The sequence below is a fragment of the Pyrus communis genome, chromosome 4 (genome assembly GCF_041283825.1).
Source record: "Pyrus communis isolate YQ-2024b chromosome 4, ASM4128382v1, whole genome shotgun sequence".
Taxonomy (NCBI): Eukaryota; Viridiplantae; Streptophyta; class Magnoliopsida; order Rosales; family Rosaceae; genus Pyrus; species Pyrus communis.
The window spans coordinates 23,488,860-23,514,337 of NC_142568.1; the positions used below are offsets into that span (position 1 = coordinate 23,488,860).

General features: G+C 37.5%; 4 protein-coding genes and 1 pseudogene across 6 annotated transcripts; 3 read left to right on the plus strand and 2 right to left on the minus strand.

The window, feature by feature from the left end:
• The first annotated feature begins 231 nt into the window (after nucleotides 1–231).
• Nucleotides 232–4,003, plus strand: LOC137722865 (protein EIN4). The gene is made up of 2 exons (XM_068461967.2): nucleotides 232–2,639; nucleotides 3,255–4,003. The coding sequence occupies exons 1-2, from the start codon at nucleotides 894–896 to the stop codon at nucleotides 3,777–3,779; spliced, it is 2,271 nt and encodes a 756-aa protein (XP_068318068.1). The 5' UTR covers nucleotides 232–893; the 3' UTR covers nucleotides 3,780–4,003.
• A 9,195-nt stretch (nucleotides 4,004–13,198) lies between these two features.
• LOC137721702 (AT-hook motif nuclear-localized protein 20-like) lies at nucleotides 13,199–14,983 on the minus strand. The gene has a single exon (XM_068460727.2). It carries the CDS (start codon nucleotides 14,414–14,416, stop codon nucleotides 13,499–13,501), a length of 918 nt encoding a protein of 305 aa, XP_068316828.1. The 5' UTR covers nucleotides 14,417–14,983; the 3' UTR covers nucleotides 13,199–13,498.
• Nucleotides 14,984–17,507: 2,524 nt separating this feature from the next.
• Nucleotides 17,508–20,828, plus strand: LOC137722213 (uncharacterized; annotated as a pseudogene). The gene is made up of 6 exons (XR_015961190.1): nucleotides 17,508–17,519; nucleotides 18,377–18,632; nucleotides 19,293–19,585; nucleotides 19,678–19,767; nucleotides 19,971–20,333; nucleotides 20,437–20,828. The product of XR_015961190.1 is annotated as an uncharacterized LOC137722213 (transcript).
• Nucleotides 20,829–21,622: 794 nt separating this feature from the next.
• On the plus strand, nucleotides 21,623–22,980 carry LOC137722565 (peptidyl-prolyl cis-trans isomerase CYP19-3). 2 transcript variants are annotated; one of them, XM_088693108.1, is made up of 3 exons: nucleotides 21,691–21,762; nucleotides 22,121–22,183; nucleotides 22,267–22,980. In XM_088693108.1, the coding sequence occupies exon 3, from the start codon at nucleotides 22,286–22,288 to the stop codon at nucleotides 22,811–22,813; it is 528 nt and encodes a 175-aa protein (XP_088549234.1). In that variant the 5' UTR covers nucleotides 21,691–21,762; nucleotides 22,121–22,183; nucleotides 22,267–22,285; the 3' UTR covers nucleotides 22,814–22,980. The 2 variants fall into 2 exon arrangements, with proteins under 2 accessions (XP_068317698.1, XP_088549234.1); XM_068461597.2 differs by lacking the exon at nucleotides 22,121–22,183 and having other exon boundaries at nucleotides 21,623–21,762.
• Nucleotides 22,981–23,287: 307 nt separating this feature from the next.
• On the minus strand, nucleotides 23,288–24,980 carry LOC137722564 (rubisco accumulation factor 1.1, chloroplastic). The gene has a single exon (XM_068461596.2). It carries the CDS (start codon nucleotides 24,825–24,827, stop codon nucleotides 23,469–23,471), a length of 1,359 nt encoding a protein of 452 aa, XP_068317697.2. The 5' UTR covers nucleotides 24,828–24,980; the 3' UTR covers nucleotides 23,288–23,468.
• Between the last annotated feature and the right edge of the window lie 498 nt (nucleotides 24,981–25,478).

Below are 25,478 nucleotides of genomic sequence, written 5' to 3' on the forward strand. Positions count from 1 at the left end.
AACATGTGTCATACAAGTTTCTTTTCTCTAACCTAACCTAATGGCTACATATAAAACAGAGAATCATGAGCACGTGCATCACGTGTTCCTACCTACTCCATCACCAGATTGGACCCATCCAACGGTGTAAAAGCTAGGATGCACATCCTTCATACGTGCCCGCCCACATTTAACCAACACAAAAATGGAAAAAGAACAACCTTTTTTTAACGAATTAAATAAGGAAAGAAAATATTTTATTAAATTAAAGATGCACTAAATAAGTTAGAGCCTTTAAACTTTTAATTTTCGTTTCTGCAACAAGTTGGTGGCGAAAGATCGAGTCTTTGGCTTTGATTAATGGTGGGTTTTGCCTAAAAAGTTGGATTAAAGTAAAAAGTTTCCAACTTTCGGTTTCTAATTTGGACACGGGAGGCACGAGGTGTGTTGCTTTTGCTTAGATTTTTTTTTTTTTTTTTTTCCAGATTTTTTTTTGCTTCTGTTTCTTGTTTTCTCTGAGGTTTTGATTATCCGAAATCAAGCTTTTATTTGTAATTTTTGAAATGAAAGAACAGCAGAGGAGTGGATTGCAGAAAGTTTGTAGGGAAATTTAGATTGGATAGGGAGAAAAATTTGGAGTTCCTGGCAGATGAGTAGGTTAGATCTTAAGAATTTAGGAGGGGGTTATGTCAGTCCCCTCCAGCAATCCAGGTTGGTGTTTTCAGATCTTGGAATTTGGAAAATATGTTTTGAGATTCTTCATTTGGGATTAAAGTGATAGAATTTGAGTAGTATTCGTTTTTTTTTCGGTTTTTGAGTGAGTTTTGGTTGTTCTGGAGTTTGAAAAATCGAAACTTTGATAGAAGGAGAATGATCTGAACAAAATTGATCACTTGGGGAGGGTGCAATCTGCAATGTTAAGAGCATTAGCAATTGGATTGTTGGTTTCGTGTTTCGTTACGTTAGTGTCAGGCAGTGATCATGACTTTGCACATTGTAATTGTGATGAGGAGGGTTTTTGGAGCATTCCAAACATTATAGAGGGCCAAAGAGTGAGCGATTTCTTGATTGCAATTGCATATTTTTCAATCCCTATAGAACTCCTTTACTTTGTCAGCTGCTCGAATTTTCCGTTCAAATGGGTTCTCCTGCAGTTTATTGCATTCATTGTACTCTGTGGCTTGACACATTTGTTAAATGCTTGGACATATTATGGCCGTTACACGTTCCAACTGATGCTGTCCCTCACCATTGCCAAGTTCCTCACTGCCCTGGTCTCTTGCGCAACCGCAATAACCCTTTTAACTCTGTTCCCTATGATTCTCAAAGTAAAAGTGAGAGAATTGTTCTTGAGGCAAAATGTGATGGAATTAGACCAAGAGGTTGGGATGATGAAGATACAGAAGGAGGCGAGTTGGCATGTTCGAATGCTGACACAGGAAATTAGGAAGTCACTTGACAAGCATACCATATTGTATACAACTCTGGTTGAGCTTTCAAAGACGTTAGACTTGCATAACTGTGCAGTTTGGATGCCAAATGAGAAAAGAGGAGAGATGAACCTGACCCATGAGTTGAAAGCAAGTTCTTCGCAAAAGTATCGCCTTTCTATCCCAATTAATGACCCAGATGTGTTAGAGATAAGAGTGAGCGAGAGGGTAATGATCCTGAGACCTGATTCAACGCTGGGATCTGCAAGTAGTGGCGAGTCTGCTGAATCAGGTGCTGTAGCAGCAATCCGGATGCCAATGCTTCAGGCTTCAAATTTCAAAGGGGGTACACCACAGTTGGTTGATACTCATTATGCTATATTGGTTTTGGTTCTTCCAATTGCAAATTCTGGAGGTTGGAGCCATCATGAGCTGGAGATAGTGGAAGTTGTGGCTGACCAGGTCGCCGTGGCTCTATCCCATGCTGCAGTACTTGAAGAGTCTCAACTAATGAGGGAGAAACTGGGTGAACAAAATCGAGCGTTGCAACAAGCTAAGAAGAATGCAATGATGGCTAGCCAAGCAAGGCACTCGGTTCAGAAGGTAATGAGTCATGGAATGAGAGGGCCAATGCATACGATTTTGGGTTTGCTTTCGATGTTTCAAGAGAATTTAAGTTTCGAACAGAGCATTAATGTGGACACAATGGCAAAAACTAGTTATGTTCTCTGCACTTTGATAAATGATGTGATGGAGATGTCAGCAAAAGATAACGGAAGGTTCCTATTGGAGATGAAACCGTTTGAACTACATTCTATGATCAAGGAAGCTGCTTGCCTTGCCAAATGCTTGTGTATGTATAAAGGGTTTAGCTTTGAAATTGATGTTCAAAGCTCATTGCCTAATCAGGTGATAGGGGACGAAAAAAGGACTTTCCAAGTGCTCTTGCATATGATTGGGTACCTATTGAGCACCTATAATGGTGGGGGGACTGTCATCTTTCGGGCTATTTCTGAAAGTGGTAGTGATGGCCCTGATGATAGATTGCAAGGAATGTGGAGAACAGGTATTCCAGATGAGTACATTTGTATAAAGTTTGAATTTGAGATTAGTGAGGCAAGTTCTTATCCCGGCGGATTAGTAGCATTGACACACGATGATGGTAGGCGGCATGACAATGATGATATCAAAAGGGGCTTGAGCTTCAGCATTTGTAAGAAGATTGTTCAGGTACGTGCTGCGGATGTTTATTTATGTTATCAATATTCTTTAGTTTGCTGCGTGGTGCTATATAAATTTCTGCATTATTAGCTATGAATTCAGTTGTTGGTAGGCTTCACTTGAAATAGATTTTGTGTGTAGAAATGAGTACTCAAGACGCCATGGTCTCAGAGTCAAATATCTCCGTTGTTCATTTAACCGCGTAAAGATATTTGTTAACTTGTTCATGCCTGTTGGTTTCTTACTATTTAGTTTGGTTTCAAGAAATCGTTCACGCAGTTACATGAAAACGGCACCAGGTTCTCTCCATACCATATCTCAGGCATGCTCAAGTTTGATCGGCAAACTAATTATACTGTATTGAATTGGTAATACTGTGAGTCAAATTGTATTTTCTGCTCTGAAGTAAAAAATATTGGTCAACTTTTTATCTTTGACTCTATATGAGTGGTGGTAACAATCTTCACTTTTATGCGAATTTTAGTGTCATGGATACAAATCCACAGTATAAATTCAAGTAGGTTTTTTATCTGGACTATCTTGATATGAGAAGACAATTAAAGAATAGCATACGAGGAGTAATTTTAGCGACTTATGATTGTTTTTTAATAAATTCATGGACAGATGATGCAAGGCAATATCTGGATATCCATGAATCCGGTGGATTTTGCAGAAAGCATGACACTTGTTCTCAGGTTTCAAATCGTCTCGTCTACTGGGAGAGCCATATATCCCCTCGGAAATACATTGGAGCAACCAAATTCGAACTCCCAGTTCAGTGGCCTTCGGGTTATAGTAGCGGATGATGATAACGTAAACAGGACTGTGACCAGTAAGCTGCTCGAGAAACTTGGCTGTCAAGTTACTGCTGTGTCTTCTGGGTTTGAATGCCTGAGTGCCCTTACTGCTGCCGAAAACTCTTTTCGAATTGTTGTTTTGGATCTCCACATGCCGGAAATGGATGGGTTTGAAGTGGCAATGAGAATCAGGAAGTTCTGCAGCCGTAGTTGGCCATTGATCATAGCCCTCACGGCAACTGCGGAGGAGCATATATGGGAGAGATGTCTGCAGCTGGGAATGAACGGATTGATTCGAAAACCTGTTCTTTTGCAAGGAATGGCGGATGAACTTTGTCGAGTTCTGCAATGAGCACAAGTTGTAGAGAGAGATGGAATCCAACTTTAACATGTCAAACTTAGTTTTTACTCAGAAAATATAGTAATTAGATATTGCTAATTAACCTTCATATCACAATATGTACTGAGTAGTGAGTTTATTTGTTGTTGATGTTAAGCCAAGGCTACTCACATTGAAGTAAATTCAATGATTATTCTAACTCTACTATTCAATCCAATGATTTAATTCAAACAAAACAGTCTGCGAAACTTACCTACACATGTATGCCACTATGTGCGTGATTGATTTGGGATACATATTACAAAGCATTTAATCAATAGAAGAACAAAAAATTTAGGAGTTGGGAGCGGAGTCGAAGAACGAAAAGATAGTCGGAGCAAAAACAATGTCTAGTTAAACCAAATTTAAGGACCGATTCACAATTATATTTCAGATAAGACAAACGATACTGGGGTGAATTTGCGAATTTCTCGACATCAAATCACTCGATTTTCTTACTTCATTTGGATGCAAATGTACGATTGTTCATTTTCCAATTGGGTAGGAATTGATCAGGTTGCATCTATGGTCACTCTCTTCACGAACCCTGGAAATGATTCACTTCTCTCTTCCCCGACACTACAAGAAAATGAAAAAAAGAAAGATGGAAAAGTCTGAAATCCCATCGCATTCAGGTAAAATCGAATTGACATTCCATTTACTTGTCATCTTAACTTTTCTGTTTTTGGGACTGTAATCGCTACTGTATGTTTGAACAAACCCTAACCCTAACCCTAATGCTCTGTGCGTTTAATGGTACTCGGGTGTCCGGAGGATACGTATTGCCGAGACCATGACACTGTGTAAGTCTCTCTCTCTCTCTCAACTTCTGTTTTCTCTCGTGTGTGTAAATATATATGCACTTACATAACTCCACATGCATTTTAAACGAAAATTGATTGTTTTTTTTATAATTCTCTGGATCTCCTGTCTGCCATTCATCTTAGTACGAGAGGCTCGACATGCCCATACATCACACTGATGAGAGTAAAAACTGACCTCTTCTGGCAACCTTGCTTCCCCTATGTCCACTTGAAGTCATACGTGCCTCCAACTTTTCTTGCTTAAATTCAATGTTTGCTCATTTTTTCTTTTTTTCTCTAGGAAACTTGGGGGCAGTGAATATGTTCAAATGCCACGCCTAGAAATCTGATGCATTCACTTCGAAATGTACCCGTTCCTAATCAGGAACTTTCAAGGGGTACGAAGGGATTGACCCTTGAAGCTACAAAAAGTATAGGCCAACATCCTCTTTTTGCATGGCTGCCCAATGAAAATTCTAGGAAAGAAAACCATAACTTAACACCTAAGCAATGTCATATGTGTGGTCAAGTGAATGGAGTCGATCATACGTTGGCTCACTTCCGTATTGGTCATGTTTCAATGTCAACCTTTGGTAGGGGTACGCTTTTTCCTTACTCAAGTTTAAAACCCCGACAAGGTTTTTACGAGATCACATTTTGTACAAATATCCTCGTGATCATTAATAAAAATTTAAATCTTATCCTATCAAATATAGCCAAAAATTAACCCTTAATTTCATAAATGTCACTTTTTATTAAATAATTCAGATATTTCAAATATATCCAAAATTCCACCTAAATAGACACAAATACCCTCAAATTTAACAATCAAATAAATTAGAGACGTTTTAGCCAAAATGATTCGTGATATTGACATAACTCCTTAATCTGATCCTTAACCATTAATGATAATCAATAGTAGTGTTCTTGACTTTGTCCATCATGATCATTTTAATCTTTCTTTGAATTTGTCCATCGTGATCATTTTAGTTTTTGGTGACAAATTTGTCAATTGTTCTGTTAGTGTGATGATGTGGCGTCACATGGGTCTCACAAATACAATCATATAACGAAATGTAGATTAACTTTGAAAACTATTTTTATATTTAAAACTAAAAATGATATTAGTAAGCAAAAAGGCATTGAAGGCATGATTGAAATTCTGCTGCTTCTACTTAAAGTAACTGCAGCGGTGCTCAATGTCAATGATGAAGGGGTCGAAGGGGATACAGTTGTGGTGGTGGAGTGTAGAAGCGAATGTGAAGTTGGACCGGAGATTAAGGCAACAATAGCTAAAAAACCTTTAATTTATTTAATTGTTAAATGTAAGAGTATTTATCTCTATTTAAGTGAAATCTTGGATATATTTGATTTTTTTTTAATAAAAAGTGACATTTTTGAAATTAAGAGTTAATTTTTTGCTATATTTGATAAATACTCAAAAATGATCATGTACAGTTTTATCATTAAATTATTGGCTTTCTATCTGTTATCCTAACAAAGTAGTATTTCCTGGGCAATGGCAATGAAAAACATAATTGGTTTATATATGCTTACGACGAATGCCTTGAGAATTTTTAATTGTGACAGGAACACGAGTGGTACATCACGTATTTTTATGTAAGTGATGAGAAATTTTATTTTTTAAGTTATTAACTTTTTAATACACATATCTCACAATTTGTATAATGACACGTAATGTACCACTTCGTGTGCCAATCACACTGAAAAATCTCTCATGCCTCTAACAGAATCTTTTGAACGTCGTTTCCATCCATCTCAGAATTCATGTTGCTTGTTCTACAACATGTTGGAGCTCCATTGTTGCACGTTTGAGTAGACCTGAACGTATTTTGTCACAATACAAACAGGTAAAAAAAAAAAAAAAAAAAAGACAACATTTTACATTTTTTTAAAGAGTGGTGCTATTTACACATCATTTTTTTACATCCAACACACTCATCTCAAGTTTTGGTTGAGGGATCGAATGAAAGGACAAAAGTCAAAAGGAGTGTGGTATGTAAAAATAGGTGTATGGATAGGACCACGTACCCTCTCTAGAACTGATAGAGGAAAGTTTGGCTGCAAGTAATTGTGTAGTTGACTTTACAAATTAATTGCTGGACAGGGATAATCAGAAGAGTAATACTAGAGAGACAAAAATTTTAAACTAACATTATTTAGTTTGCAAATTTTATTAAAAATTTAGTCTCCCTAACATTATCCTAATCAGAATTCGTCAGTTCTTTGGCAGATTAGGACTAAATAGCTCATACCATCCACGAGTATGATTCTAGCCCTCTATCAGTCCAAGTGATCCAATTCGTAGTCAAAGGGGTGTGATATTCACACACATTTTTTTTACTTCTCACACATTCTTCTAATTTTAGGCCATCAGATCGAATGAATTGAAGAAAATTAACGGACATAAATTAACAAAGGGTATGTGAAAAGTAAAAAAAAATATGTGGATAACACATCAAAAAAGAGTGTATGGATAGCGCATCCTGTAGTCAAAATGTCAAAGTGGGGAATTGCTTTTGGAATGGGTACCAATTATGCAAACCCATATTTTTGTCTTTCGACGCTATTGCCTTTTGAATTCTCAACCCTCAAATACAATACAATTTGATTTTGATTTCTACTTTGGTATCCTTTAGAAACATGATTATTAAAAGAAAATATTATAAAATTAAAAACGGCACTAAAATAAGTAAACCAGTTTCAATATATATAAAAACTAACCAGATATAGAATAACGCACAACTCATCATAAATAAAACTTTTGATTCAACCACCCAATCGGAAACTCGTATGGATGCATAGCTCTAATTCTAATGCCTCCAATTTGGTTTCATTTTCTTAATTAATTTCTTAGATTTGGTTTCATTTTCTTAATTAATTTCTTAGTTTTACTATTGGTTTCTTCCTTATCAGCTTCACTAGATCGATAAACTAGTGACTAGACCACGGTATCTTTTCTGAATTTAGGTAATGTGAAAAGCTAGATATAGCTTTCCCTTGTTCAACTTAGCAAACTAGGTCTCATGGTATATTATAATCAAAAGCATATCGTCATTACTGCACTACTATTATGCGATATTGTGGATTTATATCGGCTTCAGAAAGCAGTTAGAAGAATAGAATATTAAGAAAAAAGGTAATCCCATGATTAAAGAAAATGTTCTGTTTGTATAATGAAAGCTTAGATTGTTGACAAATCGACTTATAATTTATAAAAGGTTTTTCAGTTAAAATAGTCTCTGAGATTTGCATAACATATCATTTTGACCTTTGAGATTGAAAATCAATAGAAATGGTCACTGAGATTGTCCACCATCCATTATTTTGATCATTCCGTTAGAAACTCCGTTAAGTGTCTCGTAGCTCTTGGCCGAAAGTTTGAGCAATTTTCAAAGTTTCATAACTCAATCATTTCTTAACCAAATTCGATCCATAATATATCAAAATGAAGATAGAAAAATGTAGAACATGATTATACCTATTTGGCTCAAAAATGGCTATCTTGGCGTTGAGTTAGCCACTTTCGAACCGTTTTCCGGCCAAACCATGACGAGTTAGCCACTGAGAAAGGTATCATTCTCTTCTTCTCAATGAGAAGTATGATTTTAGTTTTTGAATCAATTGATTTCGTTGAGTATTGAAGAAGTTATGAACGTTTAAAGTTTACCCAGTTTCGAACGAGTATTCCAGTTTTTCCGCTGACCCATCACTTTTCAGACTATTTTCCGACCATCTTTGACGATCATTGGGCTTCCAAATAAGTATACTCTTGTTCTACACTTTCCCATCTTCATTTTAATATATTATGAGTCGAATTTGATTAAGAAACGATTGAGTTACGAAGCTTGGAAAATTGCCCAAACTTCCGTCTAAGAGCTCCGAAACACTTAACTGAGTTTTTAACAGAATGACCAAAATAATGGATGGTGGACAATCTCAGAGACCATTTCTATTGATTTTCAATCTCAAGAACTAAAGTGACGTGTTATGTAAATCTCATGGATCATTTTAGATATAAAAACCTTTATAAAATGAGATCCCATAGCTGGTTTGTCTTGCTGCCATTCGAATTGGGATCAAATATAATTAAGTTAATTAGGTTCGAACTTCAAATTATTATAAAACAATCTCCAGTATAAATGCATGGAACACATCAATCACAAAACCATCTCAGTTAATTAAGTTAATTAATTAATGATATGAACCAGTGCCCTCGCTGCAGCGAATATATATGAAGCATGGTGATTAGCCAATAGCGATGAAGAGTTTTGAGAGGTCCTCATTAACAAGAGAAGACGCAGTTAGTGGCAGATTTATGATTTGAACTTTGGGATTCAATATTAAATACAAGTTCTTTTAGATAGAAATAAAGTGTGAAGAGCTAAAAAAAAAAAAAAAGAAGGAACTTTAAAGAAAAATCATATTTTTACATTAAAAAATCAATCTTAGTACTATTCACTTTACCTTTTATTTTGTCCTTATCTTTAAAACTCAAAATTTTCAAATCCTTTTTCATTAGTTTTTCAAAAAAAAAAAAAATTTATTTACTGAAGCATTTCGTCAAATGCTTGGTAGGCTTGTTATCATCAGCTAAACCATGTTGTGCATACACGTAATCATCATATGCCAAATGAATCTGATGAGCGATGTAGCGAGAATTTGTCGGGTAGTGTTGGTACAACTTGTCGAGATACAAACATTTAGAAGTCACAAAAAAAATTTGTACCAAACATTCAAAAGATTATCGGAAGGCCTTCATATGTATATTTTTCGGACTTCAGGTGGTCCTGGACCACCTTGGTTCCTACTTTCATCCGCTTGGACGCAGTCCACTCAAATTTTTTTTCTTTTGCAATTAAGATTTAAGGGATGTGATATTCACACACCTATTTTTACTTCTCACACACCTTTCTAATTTTCGGCTATCGGATCGATTGAAATGAAGAAGATCAACGGACATAAATTAACAAGAAGTGTGTGAGAAGTAAAAAAAGATACGTGGATAGCATACCCCAAGATTTAATAGTAGCTAGTAGCGTCATTTGTCTAATAAAATATTCGCAACATGTGTAAAAAGTAATTCATCCAAAGACAACGGGCACCCTACGGCAGCATTCGAAAACAACTATACATTTTAATTAGATTTTTAATTGTGTTTGCATCATCGCATGATCACGCATTCATCAGAGGTAGAGTTGGAAAGTGATAATATGCTCTCAAGTTTTTAAAATTTCTCATGGTAATGCATAATGATTCCTCAATATTTAAATAACCAATGAATTAATTAATTAATTGTGTTAGTAGCTTTCTACTAAATTACTAAGGATTTAATTTCGCTGCTGAAAGAATTAGCAGTTCCTCCTGCTGAGAGCCTATCACGACACGACACGTGTCACTTGGACACGTATCGTGCTGTGATAGGCTCTCAATAGGAGGGGCTGCTGATTCTTCAGCAGCCAAGTCTTGTTCAATTACTAATTGATATCAAATGTAGAAAACTTCAACTTTATTAGGTTGTCCTCGTTTCTTAATGCAGGTTTTACGGATTCCCCTTTCAAAGTATTATAGTTTAATTGGCTTGTTTAGACATTAAAAAATAATTGGGGCTTGAAAATGTTGGTAAAACTACACCAGCAAAGACAACCACTGGAGCACAAAAAGGAGGTTTTATTTGTTTGTTAGTCTTAGTCCGCAGATTATTTTAATTAATCATGCTGCTTTAAATATTAAACTCCTTGAGGTGGGCTCCATGATCCTCAATGAAAAGCTGCCTTACCATTAGAAATTTAGAACGAATGTTGTATGCAAATTACTAGGTAATAAACAAATTAGGGTTCATTAAACAATGACATGTGAATCCATGTGAAGAGGGTCCTTCATGTTTCTGTATACAACTCGATCTGTAAGATACATCCTTTGAGTGTCAAGGAAACATCCTTTTAGCGACAATTTTATATAACTAGTTTGCTGTAAATATAAAAGTTTTATTCATGTATAGCTCCTTTATATCTCTAGTACCATAATAGTTAACATGGATGGAGATGAATATTATGCGTGTGAAGCGTATAATTATGTATCTTTAAGATGTGAAGCACATGTGTCCGTTAGCAGGGGTAGATCAATTTATGAACCCAAGTGGTCTCGGGACTACTTGAAAGTTCGAAAAAAGGCCTGTGAGGATCTTCGAGGACCATTCAACGGTCTGGATAGGTGGTGGAAGAGTTGACCACCATGGTTGTGCAGATGTTATGCAGCAAAGCTTTGAAATAAGAAGAAATATCGAAGTTCAGACGAAGAGGAACACAAAGAAGACCACCAAGGCTCTGTTGTTCTTGGACCTTGGTTCCAAGGAAAAAAGAAGACTTTCCATCTCCATTTTCCACATGACCAACTCTCCATTTATTTTTTTTCTTTTTTAATTGTTGTCCAATCAGGTTTTGCCACTTAATATTTTAATTAATAAAGGGATATGCTATTACTCAATCATTTTTTTTTTTTTTTGAGTTGACCGATAGCGTTAGTAAGTTAGATTAGCCGCCAACGGGGTTCGAACCCACACCGTTATGCAAGGGCACAACACCTTTTCAGCATTGTGGTAAAAGGCCACTTGCTTATTACGCCATCAATACTTACTTTTTGTACCATATATTTGACACCGTTTCTCTTTTAAAATTCACTATAAATTCATACAATATTAGAAAAATATTTCGTAAAGTACCACGAACTTGTAATCACTTGAATTTTCATCTCATACTATCAAATTCACTAAAATACTAAAGCAAAAATTTTGATATTTTTGTATGTTAAATGTTAAATAATAAACCAATCTAAAATAATAAACCCAAATTCTCAATACATGTATAGCTTTTTTATGTGTGAATAGGCACTTAATTTTATGATATATAATAAATTTTCTTAAACTCGCCTAGTCTGCCTAGGCTATTGTCTAGGTCCCATCTAGGCGCATAAGCTTTAAGTCGCAGCTCGTCGCCAAACTAGCGCCTAGTGTACCTTGATTAGGATCGCCTGATGTTAGATTAATCCTAAATCCTTTGAAAAATATTTCGTAAAGTATCACAAACTCATAATCACTTGAATTTTCATCTCAATTCAATAAACCCAAATTCTCAACATAACTATAGTTTTTTATGTGTAGATGGCACTTATTTTTATGATATGTAATACATTTACTTAAATTTGGCTAAACTCTTATCTAGGCCCCGTCTAAGCGCATAGCCATTAGACTCTGGCCCACCGTCCTAGCGTACCTTGTTTAGGACCGCCTGATGTTAAATTCACCAATAGCCATTAGGGTTCAAACGTGAATTAACCTAATAAATACTATGAAAGAAGTTGAGATTTTGAAATGTTCCATGTCTACACATCCCTACATGATTTACATATTGGTCGAGATGGCGCCCGAATTGTTTTGGATATTTTTATTCAATTTGTTTGCAGTGATGACTTTCCCTTTGTTGATTTCGCCAAGGAATTTTCGGCACAAATATATACTGATGAATAGCTAGAGACTAGCTAGAGTGGTAAGCATGGAGATATTTCATTTTATAAAAAAACTTAAGCTAACTAATGAAAATAATAAATCTTATATAGATGCATGCATGGTAATCTGTTCATTTGCTGACCATTGTTCCATTAATTGCGTACACTCATGGCTAATTAGTAGTTTATATATATTAACCTAAGCTTCATACTTGGCTCTTCAGTTAATTAGATATATGTGCATGGAAAAGTTTTTCAAATTCTATAACATATATGTGGTTTAGTTGAACAAAAATTTTAGACAAGCACAGTAGCCAAGATCAGCAATATTGGTCCTATAAATTAAACTAGCTAACAAATTAAATTAATAAGTTAGAGAAACAACATGTGTATTGGTTTCATGGAAAAGTGGACTTAAATCTTCACCTAATAATTAAATATGAATACAGATGAACGTCACTCGTGAGACGAAAGAAAAGTGTGGATATAGCTTCCAAATTTTTTGTATTTTTATGCTTATTATTTGTTAAAATAATTTCTAGTTTAATAATACTTCATAATATTTCCGGTTAATACATTATCAAAAAGAAAGAATACAATAAATTAAACATATCCTTATAAAAAAAATAGATAAATTATATATATACCGATCCCACCACAAGATAAGTATACAATAGAATACAATAAAATGTACAAGTTTAATTGATGACCAAATTAATATACATTATAGTATAAGACTTGTTTCAAAAGATTAGTAGTTTAATTGGAAGAAATTCTCAAATTAGTAAAAAGTATATCAGAAAGATGCAAAGGGCCTATATTTATGTATAAATGTTTGTACATTTAATTTAATTTAACTCTTCCAACAATCTATGATTCATTTCTTTCATGTTTTAGTCATTAACTTACATATATAAATGCTAATGTGTAAAACATCACCTGATTTAAAAGGGAAAATTTCTACAGTACTCGATGTTTTAATAAAATTGAAAGCAAGTACTTGTTTTACTATATATACTACTTATACTAAACAGAAGAATTAGAAGAAGAAGAACGATGATATTGATATCGATATCGATGATGCATAAACAAATGATGGCTAGCAAATCATAGCTATTGAAATATGTATACACAGAATATATAATCCACTGCTCAACGCTTCTCATCTTCTATAATTCATTTCTACCAAGTACAAAGCACAACATAAATTAAGGAAGCTTAAGTACCTTAATGATTTCCAGTTTAATTCCTCCTATAAAGTTAAGTTAATATGAAAGAGTAGTAGTACTACTAGTAAGCACTCACGTCTCATTTTTATTCCGAATTAATTGTCCATAAACCCTAATTTTATTAAGTAATTAACTTTTAAAAAGGAGGCCTACCACCACCTTGACCATGAGCCCAAGATGAATAAGCTGCCTGCTGATCGTGGCTCAACTGTGTCTGCCCTCCTCCATTCGGAAGCAAATTCGGTGGAATATTATAAACCCCTGCCAACGCCGCCGGGTCTCCCATCCCACCACCGCCAATTCCTGGCGGCGACCCCACACCTCCTGCCGCAGTCCCCGAACTAGTACCCCCTCCTGCTTGCTCTTCTTCCTCCTCCAACGGCAACCTCTCATACGTCGCATTTGTAAACGTCGCTGCGATCACCATCACGGGCCCTGAAGCCACAAGGGGTCCCACCACGCTTCCTCCAACAACCTGGCCTTGCCCGCCTGCCAAGTATATGGTCATTCCAGTCGACCCAGGCGGTGCAGGGCCAGGCAAAAACGCCCCAGTCAAGGACAAAATCTCGAACCTCCCGTGAAGCGCCATGACTGCGCCGGGCGCGGACGGCTGCCTGAGCGTGACGTTGGTGACGGTGCCACTCCCACTCATGACACAGACGCCACGCTGCCTTCTCCTGGCGAACTGGGCTACGCTGCTAGCGATGTCGGCCCCGTTGGATATCTCCATGACGTGGCTGCGGAGAGCGTTAGGGCTGTCTCTAGTCACAAAGATTGGGGGTTTGGGCTTGTTTTTGGAGCCAGGCGGACGGCCTCTGGGTCGTCTCGTGGCGACTTCGATGGCTCCTTCCTTGGGGTCGTCGCTGTTGTTATCATCTTCATCCCCGCCGGATCCTCCAAGGCTGCTGGTTCCGGTGTTGTTCATGGAGATTCCCAGATCTGGTTTGATGATGTTTTTCATGGGGGAGCTTCCGGCGGCTGCTACAGCTGAGGTTTCGTTCACTACTCCTCCTCCCGGTAGACCTACATGTCCAGTCCACCACCGGTTCGCCATGATCGATTCAAAAAATGAAAAATAAAAACAAAAAAAAAGGAGGAGGGAAGGATGAAGGTATTATAGTAATATATAAATTTATAAAATAAAGGAAAAGATATAGGCACAAGTAATATAATTAAGCTGGTTGATTATATAAAGAAAGTGTCTGTGTATAAACAGGAAACCTAGATATATATAGACATATATATATATATAGACATATATATATATATATATATATGTATATGTATGTGTGTGTGTGTAGATATATAAGAACAGCTTGAAGAGGTAGGGTAAAGAAATGGGAAAGAAAATTGAGAGGGCCCTAGCTGGCTAAGTAAGGTAACAAGAGAAGTGTAAGAGAAATCTGGTCAGGTGCGACCAAGATATATAAACGATCAAATGGGGAAGAATAAAATTAACAGTTTGGGTTTTTTTTGGGGTTAAATTAACTTGGGTAGGGTTTGGGTTTGTCAAGGTCAAGGGCAATCTAGGGAAGCTAGCCAGCTTTGTGTTCTTTCTTTCCTTCTTTTAGTCTCTCTCTCTCTCTCTCTCTGAGAAATTATAGATGTGATGCGAATTGGAAATAGAAATGAAATTAAATTAATGAAAAGTTGAATGGGGGAAGGTGGTGGTGCGTAGTGTCTGTCTTGGGAATTAGGGTTTTGTTTGGGTGGGGTCGAGTGCACGTGATGAGAAGGTGGGCTGCAAGTCCTCCTCTCCTCCGATTTCTTGTAGCTAAGCTTCATTTGGTGATTTAATTATGTAAGAAACTTGACTGGAAGATCGATTTTCATGACAAGTACCATCATCAATAATGCATAATTACATATAACCCAACCTCTCTATGTATCTTAATTGTCACATTAGCAAGAGCGTCAAAAAGAAATAGTTTTCACACATTTTTGTTTCTCTTCATGAATATTTCTATTTAGAAAAATACTAAGGAGACTATTTTTGGATACCATTTGATGTGATAAGTGATATGTACATACCCCGTCAATTAATAAATTCATCTCATTAGATGTTGATTGTATGCATCACTTGTCACATAAAATGATACACCATTGTGATATAAATATGTGGTTTGTCTAAACAAAGTGTGCAGATAAACAAAAAATGGTTTGTATAAATCATTTCTCGAAATTACGGACTCGCTTGGAACTACTTATTTAAAGCACTTCTGTTAAAAAACATTTCCAATAAAAATGCTTCTATTAGAAGAATACTAAAATATTTAATAAAAAGAAGCGCTTCCTAAAAAGTGTACTTCAAACTTCTCATTCCAAATATAATCAAAGCACTTTTGATGATCTAAAAGTGTTTCTAGTTACTTCAAAAACACTTACAAACAAACCCTAAATCATTTAAATATTTTATTTTCAAGTACATATTCCCTCATTTGGATCGTATATAATATCATGTATATGCTCATTCATAATTCAAAGATATAATTTGGGATTTTGTTTTTGCTAATATTTTTACTCCAAATTGATGAGTGAGCTACACTGATCTCTTATACATGAATATCATGTGAATAAGAGGAACTACGCACGTACATACACTAAATTTGGGAATGCAGTACCACTGCTTTTAGCTTAACTTGTTCCTTTCCTATGCATTCTAATTAGCATTTCCCAGTTTTCAGCATTTTATTCTAATATTATATATGAAAAACATAAAATTATGTTTATATGCTGGTAATTTAACATAAAAGCCACTATCTGATTACATATTATATTAATTACTATATGTTAAATCTCCAGCACTACTCTATCTCTCTTGGTAGAGCTGAGTCCATCAAAAAAGGGACAAGGGAAGGGAAGGGGAGGAGAACGCCCCCCGGGTGGGGGGGTGAAATAAAATTTGACTAGGAATACCCAATTCGTGAAAGCGGGGAGATAACATCTTTGTTGGTAAAAGACGTCTTAAGAAACCTGGCTATATATCTTCATGTTTCAACCTATGGCCACTCCACATCTTTGCATGGATGTTCCTTTTATTTTTCTTAAATTTTGAAACATACAATTCGTAATCTCTATTATTACATTCCAATTTTCAGCTTTAAAAAAAAAAAAAAATATTTGGGTTTAAAACTTTAGGATTGGGAACAAAAAAAAAATCGAATCGGATAAGAACTTTCAATTAAACTTGCACTATGGCCCTTACCTATTGAAAATGAATCAATTTGGAATAATGGAGAATTTTATTCTTTTTTAAAGAAGCTGCAGATTCTCATCAACAAAAGCCAAACGGCAAAGAAGAAGATTTCTCCTCTAGAAAGACTAGAATCATATCTGATATAACTAGAGAAGGATCCCCAATTCAATCACAATTCTCAACAACCTAATGAGCAATCCTGGCAAGACGATGGGCCACTCCATCAACTTGGCGGCGATTAACGTGGGAAGGTGCAACTCCAATGATCGATTTAAGCAAGGCCTTAGCATCTTCTACAACTGGACCAACCATTGTCGAATTGAGAGAACGCTCCAGCAGCACCAAAGTGATATGGAGATAATCATGAAGACAAATCTCTCTTTATCATTGTCACATCAACCTAAGTTCTTAGAATGTTTGTCAGGTGGTTAGGTGATTTGTTAGTTAGTTAATTAGTTACTCTATGCTTAAGTGAACTTGTATGGTTCAGTATATAAGGTGCTTTAACTTACAAATGTAATTAGTCAATCATCTTGTTAGAAATACAGAAATACAGAACTCTATTTTCTCTTTGAAGTTTCTCTCTAATTCTTCATCTTACTCAATTCTTCATTCTCCTTTGATTGTTTCACAATGTGGTTAACAAATCATTCTTAAAGATGAAATTTTGAAAACCCCTTCCGCCGTTGAAGCTAACCCCGCACGAACCTATTGAGAGTTGTCCCACATCGGTGAGGGACTAGATTTGCTATGTGCTTATATGATCTTGGGCTACTCCCCATATTGCCAATTGGTTTTATGGTGGAACCTCAATTTCATCATGGTATCAGAGCAGGTTGTCCTCGTGTGAAGCTAAACGGCCACACGCGCGCCACGTCACCAAGTTGTTGTCCACTTGTAGGCTTGAAAATTGGCCACACGGGGGCGTGTTGAGAGTTGTTCCACATCGATGAGGGACAAGGTTTGCTGTGTGCTTACATGATCTTGGACTACTCCTCATATTACCAATCGGTAGCTTCAGCCTGCAAAGGGGAGAAAACATTGGCCAACTTTCTAAACGAACGCAACAACAAAGACGCCCTCAGAGTCTCTGACCACTATTCCTACACCCCAAAACTTTAAGGATTCATTCCAGGCTCCATCAATAGACGACCGCTTCGAGGACGGGACCATTTGGGACCGCTTCGAGGACGGGACCATTTGGGATGAATACTAGAGTTAACTAGAAGGCAGATTATCTGCCTTCTATTTGGGTGTCTTTTTTATTTTATTTTTTTTTGTGCGGTCACGGTTAAGTTTACACTTGATTGAGTTAACTTTTGCATATATCACAATTATCTTCCATTACATTATAGTAAATTTAATATCAAGTGAAAAACCAAAAATAAAAAAGGTCATTAGTACTAGGTTTTTTATTTTACCCATTCAATTGTAATGAACGAATTTTCATCGTAGAAATGTTATAATGATCAGACTTGTTCATTTTATTAATCATTAAAATCTACTTTGAAAAAAAAATCAATTAAATTATAAAATTGTTTTCCAAATCAATTAAATTATAAATTTTGAGTTTTAACGATAATGACAAAATAAAAGGTAAAAATGAATAATAACATAATTGACTTTTTAGTATAAAAATGTAATTTTTCGTTAAAGTTCCCTTTAAAGAACATGAAGGGTTGGATTTGGTTGCGTGTTTTCTTTTTTTAGATAAAATAACACCGGCCCAAGATGTATTCACATTTATAATGGGCTTGGATCAAAGCCCAAGTTCAGCTTACGCTCTGTTTGGACAAGCTCCGAAACTGTTCGTGATAGAGAGACAAGGCTGACGACCTGTTTGAAGGCCTTCCTCTGCCGTCTGCAAATCTTCCTCCTCCTTCTTCTGAACTTCAACTCCGGCAACCGCCGCCTGAACCACAAAAACCACCAAAACCTCGAAAGACCGCTTCTTTTAGCTGCGATTCTTCGTCTTCTTCTTCCCCTGCTCCTCCTCCTCCTCCTGCAGCTCCCCCAAAACCAATTCTCAAATCCGCCCTCAAGCGGCCGAAGCCCACCGAATCGATCCCAGAAGGTAATTTCTTTGTCTTTTTTAATATATGGCTACAAAACCCGTTACTTTACCTTTAAATTCTATATTTCCAAAAGCTGCAAATAGTGCCTGATTAGGGTTTTAGCTTTTCTTTCCTTTTCGCTATCGAAAACCCATGGAAGGAAAATTGAACTCATTTATCCATCTGGGTTGCATTTGTTTTAGTTATTGTAATTTGCATCCCTGAATAATGTACAGAGGTTATGCTCTTTGAAAATATTAGTCTTTTGATATAATTTTGGGAATGTAGCTTCTCTTACAGGAAATGCGGTTTCTTAGTGTTCGAAATCTATCTAGAAATCGGAGTGTTGACAGTTTCGTAGTGTTCAAATTCTAGCTGGAAATCGGAGTGTTGACAATTTAATAAAGTTTGATTTTTGTTTATTTCTTCATTGATGCAACTTCTGTGAAACACCAATGTTTTGAAATAATTTTGGGAATGCAGCTTTTCGTGCGGTTTCTTAGTGTTCGAAATCTATATAGAAATCCTGTGTTGACGGTTTTGTAATGTTCGAATTCTAGCTGGAAATTGGAGTGTTGACGATTTAATAAAGTGTGATTCTTGTTTATTTCTTCATTGATGCAACTTCTGTGAATTACCAATGTTTTGAAATGAGCTAATATGTTGGAACTGGTTTTTAGAAACTGTGCCGGAAAAGAAAAAGTTGATGTTTAGAACCACGACGGATGCCTCAGAGCAACAGGTGAAAGAGGCTACGCAGAAGATAGCATCACATATAATGACTCCTGCAAAATTTAGTAAGGCTTCAAAGCTTGCCATCCAGCTGATTCAGGCGGGAAGTGTCAAGGCTGAGACCAGTGATTACTTTTTTTCGATACTGGAAGCCGCAATGGCATCTCCTGCTGCTTGTACGGATCCTTCCTTGCGAGCTGATTACCATGCACTGTTTTCAGCAGCACAAGATGCCTCTGAGGTAAGACCGTAATCTATAAGTCTACAGATGGTACATGATAATGTTAATACTGGTTATATACTCAACTTAATAGCTTAAATTTTGTATTTTAGTGTCTCAGTAAAAAGCAGAAGAATCAGTTAACTACGTGTACAATCAGGGCGGTGATGGCAAATGAGTTGTTCACCGACGACAGCTTCCTGGTAAGGACTTCTCCTATGCCATAGTTTGTGATTTTGTTTTTTGAATCATATAACAAACCATATATTTCATGTAATATAATGAATTTCGGCGTGGAACTACTATTTGTTTTTATGATTCACTATGCCTGACTTGCCTTTTTTTCCGTCCTTCATTTTCTTCCTCTTTTTCTTGTCATGCATTTGTTATGTGACCGTTTACAAAGTTCTCAAAAGCAGCTGGACGATTAAGGGAAGCCATATCTAATCTGCCTGTTGCAACCGAGGATGTTGACAGATAGGAAGCGGCTGTGCTGGAAGATGAAACAAATTTAGCAAATGAAGATGATCTGACAAAGCAGGACGTGACTTCAGCTGCACCAGCGGAAAATAATGATGAGGAGTCTGATCCGTTTGGGCTTGATGCATTTACAACTCCTGCCTCTACGAAGAAAGATGATAAAACAAAGGGAAAAAAAAGATAACAAGATCACGAAGGAGGAGGAAGAGACCAAGAGATTCCTCAGGTCAAAAAGAGAAGCCTTGGTTCTTTGTTTAGAGATAGCTGCTCGGCGTTATAAAACCCCATGGTAGGTTCTGGAAAACTTATTCGATGTGCTTTTCTTAGTATCCAACCTATTATCACCTGAAGAGCTAGAATTTCTTATGTTATATTGTGCTTTTACTTTGCAGGTGCCAAACCGTCATAGACATATCAGCCAAGCGCGCTTTTGATAACGTAGCAAGGTTCACATGGAAACAAAGAAGGGCCATTGAGAAACTTCGGGCTTCCATACGGGAACAGCATAATCGTACAAAACAATGGAAATCGGTCACTGGGAAACTCGATGCCAATGCTTTCGAGTATCTGCAGCAGAAGTATGCTACTGAGAAGATCAGTATTCGACATTCAGTTGGAAATAGTGGGATCGTAAAACCGAAATGTGGCTTGGATGACAACATATTATCGGTATGGATGTTGATCATTCTTTAGAAGGAAAAGCGTGTAAAATTTGTAGTTGTTGATCTAGAATACTGTAATTGTTGATCTGAATGAATTAATTACATTTAGAATTAATGTTAAATAGTCATCGTTTGCTACCAATAACATCGATTGTTCAAAAAAAAAAAAAAAAAAAACTCATGAAATAGTACCACCTCATGGCCGTATGTCACACGCACAATGACATTTCTCAAGCTGAGTAGTTGTTGTGTTGTCTGAAATTATGGTCAAATCTCGTGCTACCCCATCAGTTACAAATTACAGTGGAAAGAGATCCTTCCGGATCTTTCCCTTCAAAGTCTAGGAATCAAGTGATATGGACCTTTAAAATTTGATATAACGGCTAAAAACAGATAAATTAGTAAAGACTTTTAAAAGCTATAATAATTTTTTTACCATTAGATCAAATTTTAAAAGTCCGGATCACTTGGTTCCTAGGCTTTGGACAGAAAGATCCGGAGAGGATCCCTTTCCAATTACAATGACCCATTTTGCTTCCTTGACCAATTTGCATTTTGCCCCCTCCTTATAAATTTCATTAAAATTTTGTAAAACATGATGACGTAGTAGAAATTTCATTACAAAGTAAACGTGTTAGTAGCAAAGTGAGACACACAATATCAATCACATAACTAGATGAGTCATCACATATTTCGAAGTGTAATGCGAAATTTGAGGACTGAATACAATACAAATATGTACTTAATATAGTCACTAATCATTATATAATTGTAAAATAATAATTTATTTAAATACATGTAAATATTATAGCTACATCCTTGAAATTTGACCATAATTTCCGAGGTACAAAAACAATTAAGCCTAAAAGAAAATAGAAAGGGGGCAAATGGAAGAATACCGCATAAAACAAGGACGGCCTTGCAAAATAAATGACCATTTCATCCAAAAATCCCTAAACCCTCATCCTCCTGCGCCTCTATATAAACACCCCTAAAACCCTGGCCTCTCATCGCATCCTCTCCAGAGTTCATCTCCGATACAAATTTCATCTGCTGGTAACGTTCTCTCTCTCTCCCAAGTGTTTCTGTATTTCAAATTTGCTAGCTTTTTTTGTTCAATCTGTGATGCTATTAGATCCCAATTCCAAAGAATTTATATTTCTAAAGAAAAAAAGCAAACAATAAATCGAGGAAAAGCACATATCGAAGGCTTATGGGCGATAGATATGAACAGCCCATGCGCTCAATAATTGTGCGAAATCATAAATCTTTCTTCTTTTTTTATTATATCCTCTCGACATTGCCCGAGGATTTCGAAGAATGATGACATTGTGTTAATATTAATTTCTTTGTGCTGTTTGGTGGGGTTTGTTGATTTTATTTGTTTCTTGATTTGTTTACTGGGTTTTTGTAAAGTGTTGGAATTTTGAAAGAAGTTGCCCGATTGCGTTGTCAGATCACGAAAATTGTGTCAAAAGTATCGTCTTTGTGAATTAATTGCTGTGTTAATTGATTTGATCTGTGTGTTTGGTCTAATGTGGTTGTGATTGGTTTCGGCAGATTGGAAGTTGTAGAGAAAATGTCGAACCCGAAAGTTTTCTTTGACATATTGATCGGAAGGATGAAGGCGGGTCGAGTTGTAATGGAGTTATTTGCTGACAAAACCCCGAAAACTGCTGAAAATTTCCGCGCTCTTTGCACTGGAGATAAAGGGATTGGATTATCAGGGAAGCCACTGCACTTTAAGGGCTCCACATTTCATCGCATTATCCCGAACTTCATGTGCCAGGGTGGAGATTTTACAAGAGGCAATGGGATCGGAGGAGAGTCAATTTATGGGGCAAAATTTGAAGATGAGAACTTCAACTTGAAGCATACCGGCCCTGGAATTTTGTCGATGGCGAATGCTGGACCTAATACCAATGGTTCGCAGTTCTTCATTTGCACTGCAAGAACCCCATGGCTTGACGGAAAGCACGTTGTGTTTGGAAAAGTTGTTGATGGATACAGTGTTGTTGAGAAAATGGAGAAGGTGGGTTCGGAGAGCGGGACTACTTCTGAACCTGTTGTGATTGAAGACTGCGGCCAGGTAAAAGATGAGTGTTGATGTTTGAATAGTTGGGTGAAGTTTCAAGTAACGTCTTAGCTTAGGGTTGCTGGTAGCGTTAGTTAGTTTCAAGTTTCCAGCAAAAATTGTGTTTTGCTTGAAGAAATTTGGACGCCTACTGAGTATGTAATGCAAATGATACTTGAATCGATATATATTTTTGTTAAGTTTGGTTCCTCTACGTCGAAATTCATTCTCTAAACATGCTAAACAAGCCTCGCGGAGGCATTTTGTTCGAATGAAACCAAACTCGAAGCATTAGGTTGAATCGGGGAGTTAGGCCTCCAAAACGTGCTAAACAAGTCTCGAGGAAGCATTAGATCGACCGTAGATTGTGTGAACTGCACGTTTTCGTTTCGAACTTTTAGTGGGTTCATCACATGGCAGTTTGTTCCCAGGAGATTACTGTTCTGTTTTGTTACTGAAACCGAAAGAGTTAACCACGATACACATTGCGAAAGATAACACATCTAGTTAAGTCGAAAGTCGTTTCAAATATTCTGAACGTATAAGATAATCATACAAAAACAGTTCAAAACCTACTAAGACAAAATAACTGGGAAAATTATGACGACGAGTCTGGTTAAACAACATTACCAAAAATCGTTGTTACAGAAGAGTGATTCAGAAGGACCATCTCTTACTCTTACACTTCCTACTCCCAATCCTCTTCGCTCAATTGATCGTCTGTCTCGTGTCTTGGCGGCCTCACGATCAACACCACAGTCCCTAAACACTCCTCCACACCAGCTGCCGTCAATGCCGATCCCCTTACAACCTTAAACCCCAAACCCTCACCATCCACCGCCGCCAAATAAAACCCGTCATCAGCTTCCACCTCTCTCTTGCTCCTATCAGCCACCACCAGTATAGGCTCTTCCTGATACCACCTATTCACCTTCCCAGGCAAAACCCTCGCGTCACTAAACGACACCACCACTCCGCCCTTCCCTAAACTTACCACTGGCTCCCAACCGGGCAACACCACCCACCTCTGCCACCCCTTCTCTGCCACCATAACCCCAAGCTCCCCCTCACCCGTACACTCCCACGGCGCCTCCATAACCTCCTTATCCTTTTCCTCCGCCCTACAAACCGGCAAGATCACAACTTTAGTTGACTCTGCCACCTCCCCAAACTTCAATCTCACAACCGGAACCCGAACCCCAACTGCAACGTCCTCCTCCCCCTCTTTATCTTCACTCTCCCCCTCCAACTCTTTCAAAATTACTTTTTTGGCCTTATCAGTCTGTGCAACCTTCAATGCCTGCTCTAAAGCAGCAGTTCTAGGTTCAGATGGATTCTTGTGCTCCCTCCCCTGCCTCAAATACATAAACCCTAAACAATCACCAGCGCTGGCATAGTCAAAGCTCTCCCAACCCTTTTCGGTCCGCCGACGAGGGAAGTCTTTCATCGAACGGGCCAAATCCTGAGCGCCTTCGGCATCAAGCTTGTTCTCAATTATGAAACGGGCAGCAGCAGCTCGCTGCTGGACGCTCAGGAGCCGGATTTCGTACAACAATTCGGAGCCCCCCAAGTCGAATTCGGAAACAATTTCTGGGTCGGTGTTGGATTGAACTAAAGAGTCCCTCACCTGCGCCGCCACCACCAGGCGGTTCTGCTCGACGCTGGAAATGCCGGTGATTTCTTCGATGGTGGGGGGAGTAAAGCCTTCTTGGGTTAGGGAGGGGATTAGTGGGGCGTATTCGAACCAGAGGCCGAGGCGGTTGGCGAGGATCTCGAGGCGGCCATTGGCATCGAGGGAGCGGAATTTGGAGGGGATTGGAGATGGGGGCGGCCGGAATGGCTGGTAGACTTGTTTCTGTTGTTGTTGGGAGCTGGAGGAGGGAGTGATGGTGGCGGAAATGGGTTTTGGGGAGGAGGGTTTGGGGCGGGGGAGGGGTGATGGGTGGGGATTGAGTAAGGAGGTGGAGGATAAGAAGGTGGTAGTGGAGGTGGTGGTGTGGTTGAAAGATGGGAAGGTTTTGAGAGAGTTTACTGTTACAGAAAGCATGGTGGTGGTGGCGGCGGTGGTGGGTTTTTGGAAATTTGCAAAATTTGGAGGGAGGGAGGAGGTTTGCCCCTTATCTCATCAGTGATATACTTCTGGATGAGAGAGAGAGAGAGTTCAGTTTCAGTTTCAGTTATGCAGCTGAGGTAGTTGGTAAATTCAGTTGAAGTTTTGTTGGGCTGAGCCATTTAGTAATTAATAGTTGGTTATGTTTGCCATGGACCATCCTCATAGGCCTAACTTAACCCATGCCCACTCTAGACACAAGCTAAACCAGGTCGTCATTCAAAAACTAGGGTCCTGCCCAATTTCAAGAGAGTATTTGCTGCTTGCCATATACAAACAACAACAATTAAGTCTTATTTCACGAAGTGTCCTATGCTCGGCTGTAAGAATCTTAGAATGTGTCCTATGCTCGAAATTGCGCAAAGTCTTCCGTTAACTCTACGTACTTCATTTACTTCTTTATAATCACTTTTCAAATCTTCCTAGTTTTTTTCCTATGCTTTTGCCTTGAACCTCTATCTCATAGTCACATCTTTCAAATGGAGTATCTAAGATCTTCGATTCACGTATCCATAGCATTTTAACCAATTTTCTCTCATTTTATCTTTAATTGCAACCACTCATACTTTACCTTGCATATCCTTGTTC

Bases quoted from the DNA above. Each gene is read 5' to 3' on its own strand.
- LOC137722865 (XM_068461967.2), top strand. From the start codon at position 894: ATGTTAAGAGCATTAGCAATTGGATTGTTGGTTTCGTGTTTCGTTACG. The intron at 2,640-3,254 runs GTACGTGCTGCG...ATTCATGGACAG, and splicing joins TTTGTAAGAAGATTGTTCAG to ATGATGCAAGGCAATATCTG.
- LOC137722564 (XM_068461596.2), bottom strand. From the start codon at position 24,827: ATGCTTTCTGTAACAGTAAACTCTCTCAAAACCTTCCCATCTTTCAAC.
- LOC137721702 (XM_068460727.2), bottom strand. From the start codon at position 14,416: ATGGCGAACCGGTGGTGGACTGGACATGTAGGTCTACCGGGAGGAGGA.
- LOC137722565 (XM_068461597.2), top strand. From the start codon at position 22,286: ATGTCGAACCCGAAAGTTTTCTTTGACATATTGATCGGAAGGATGAAG.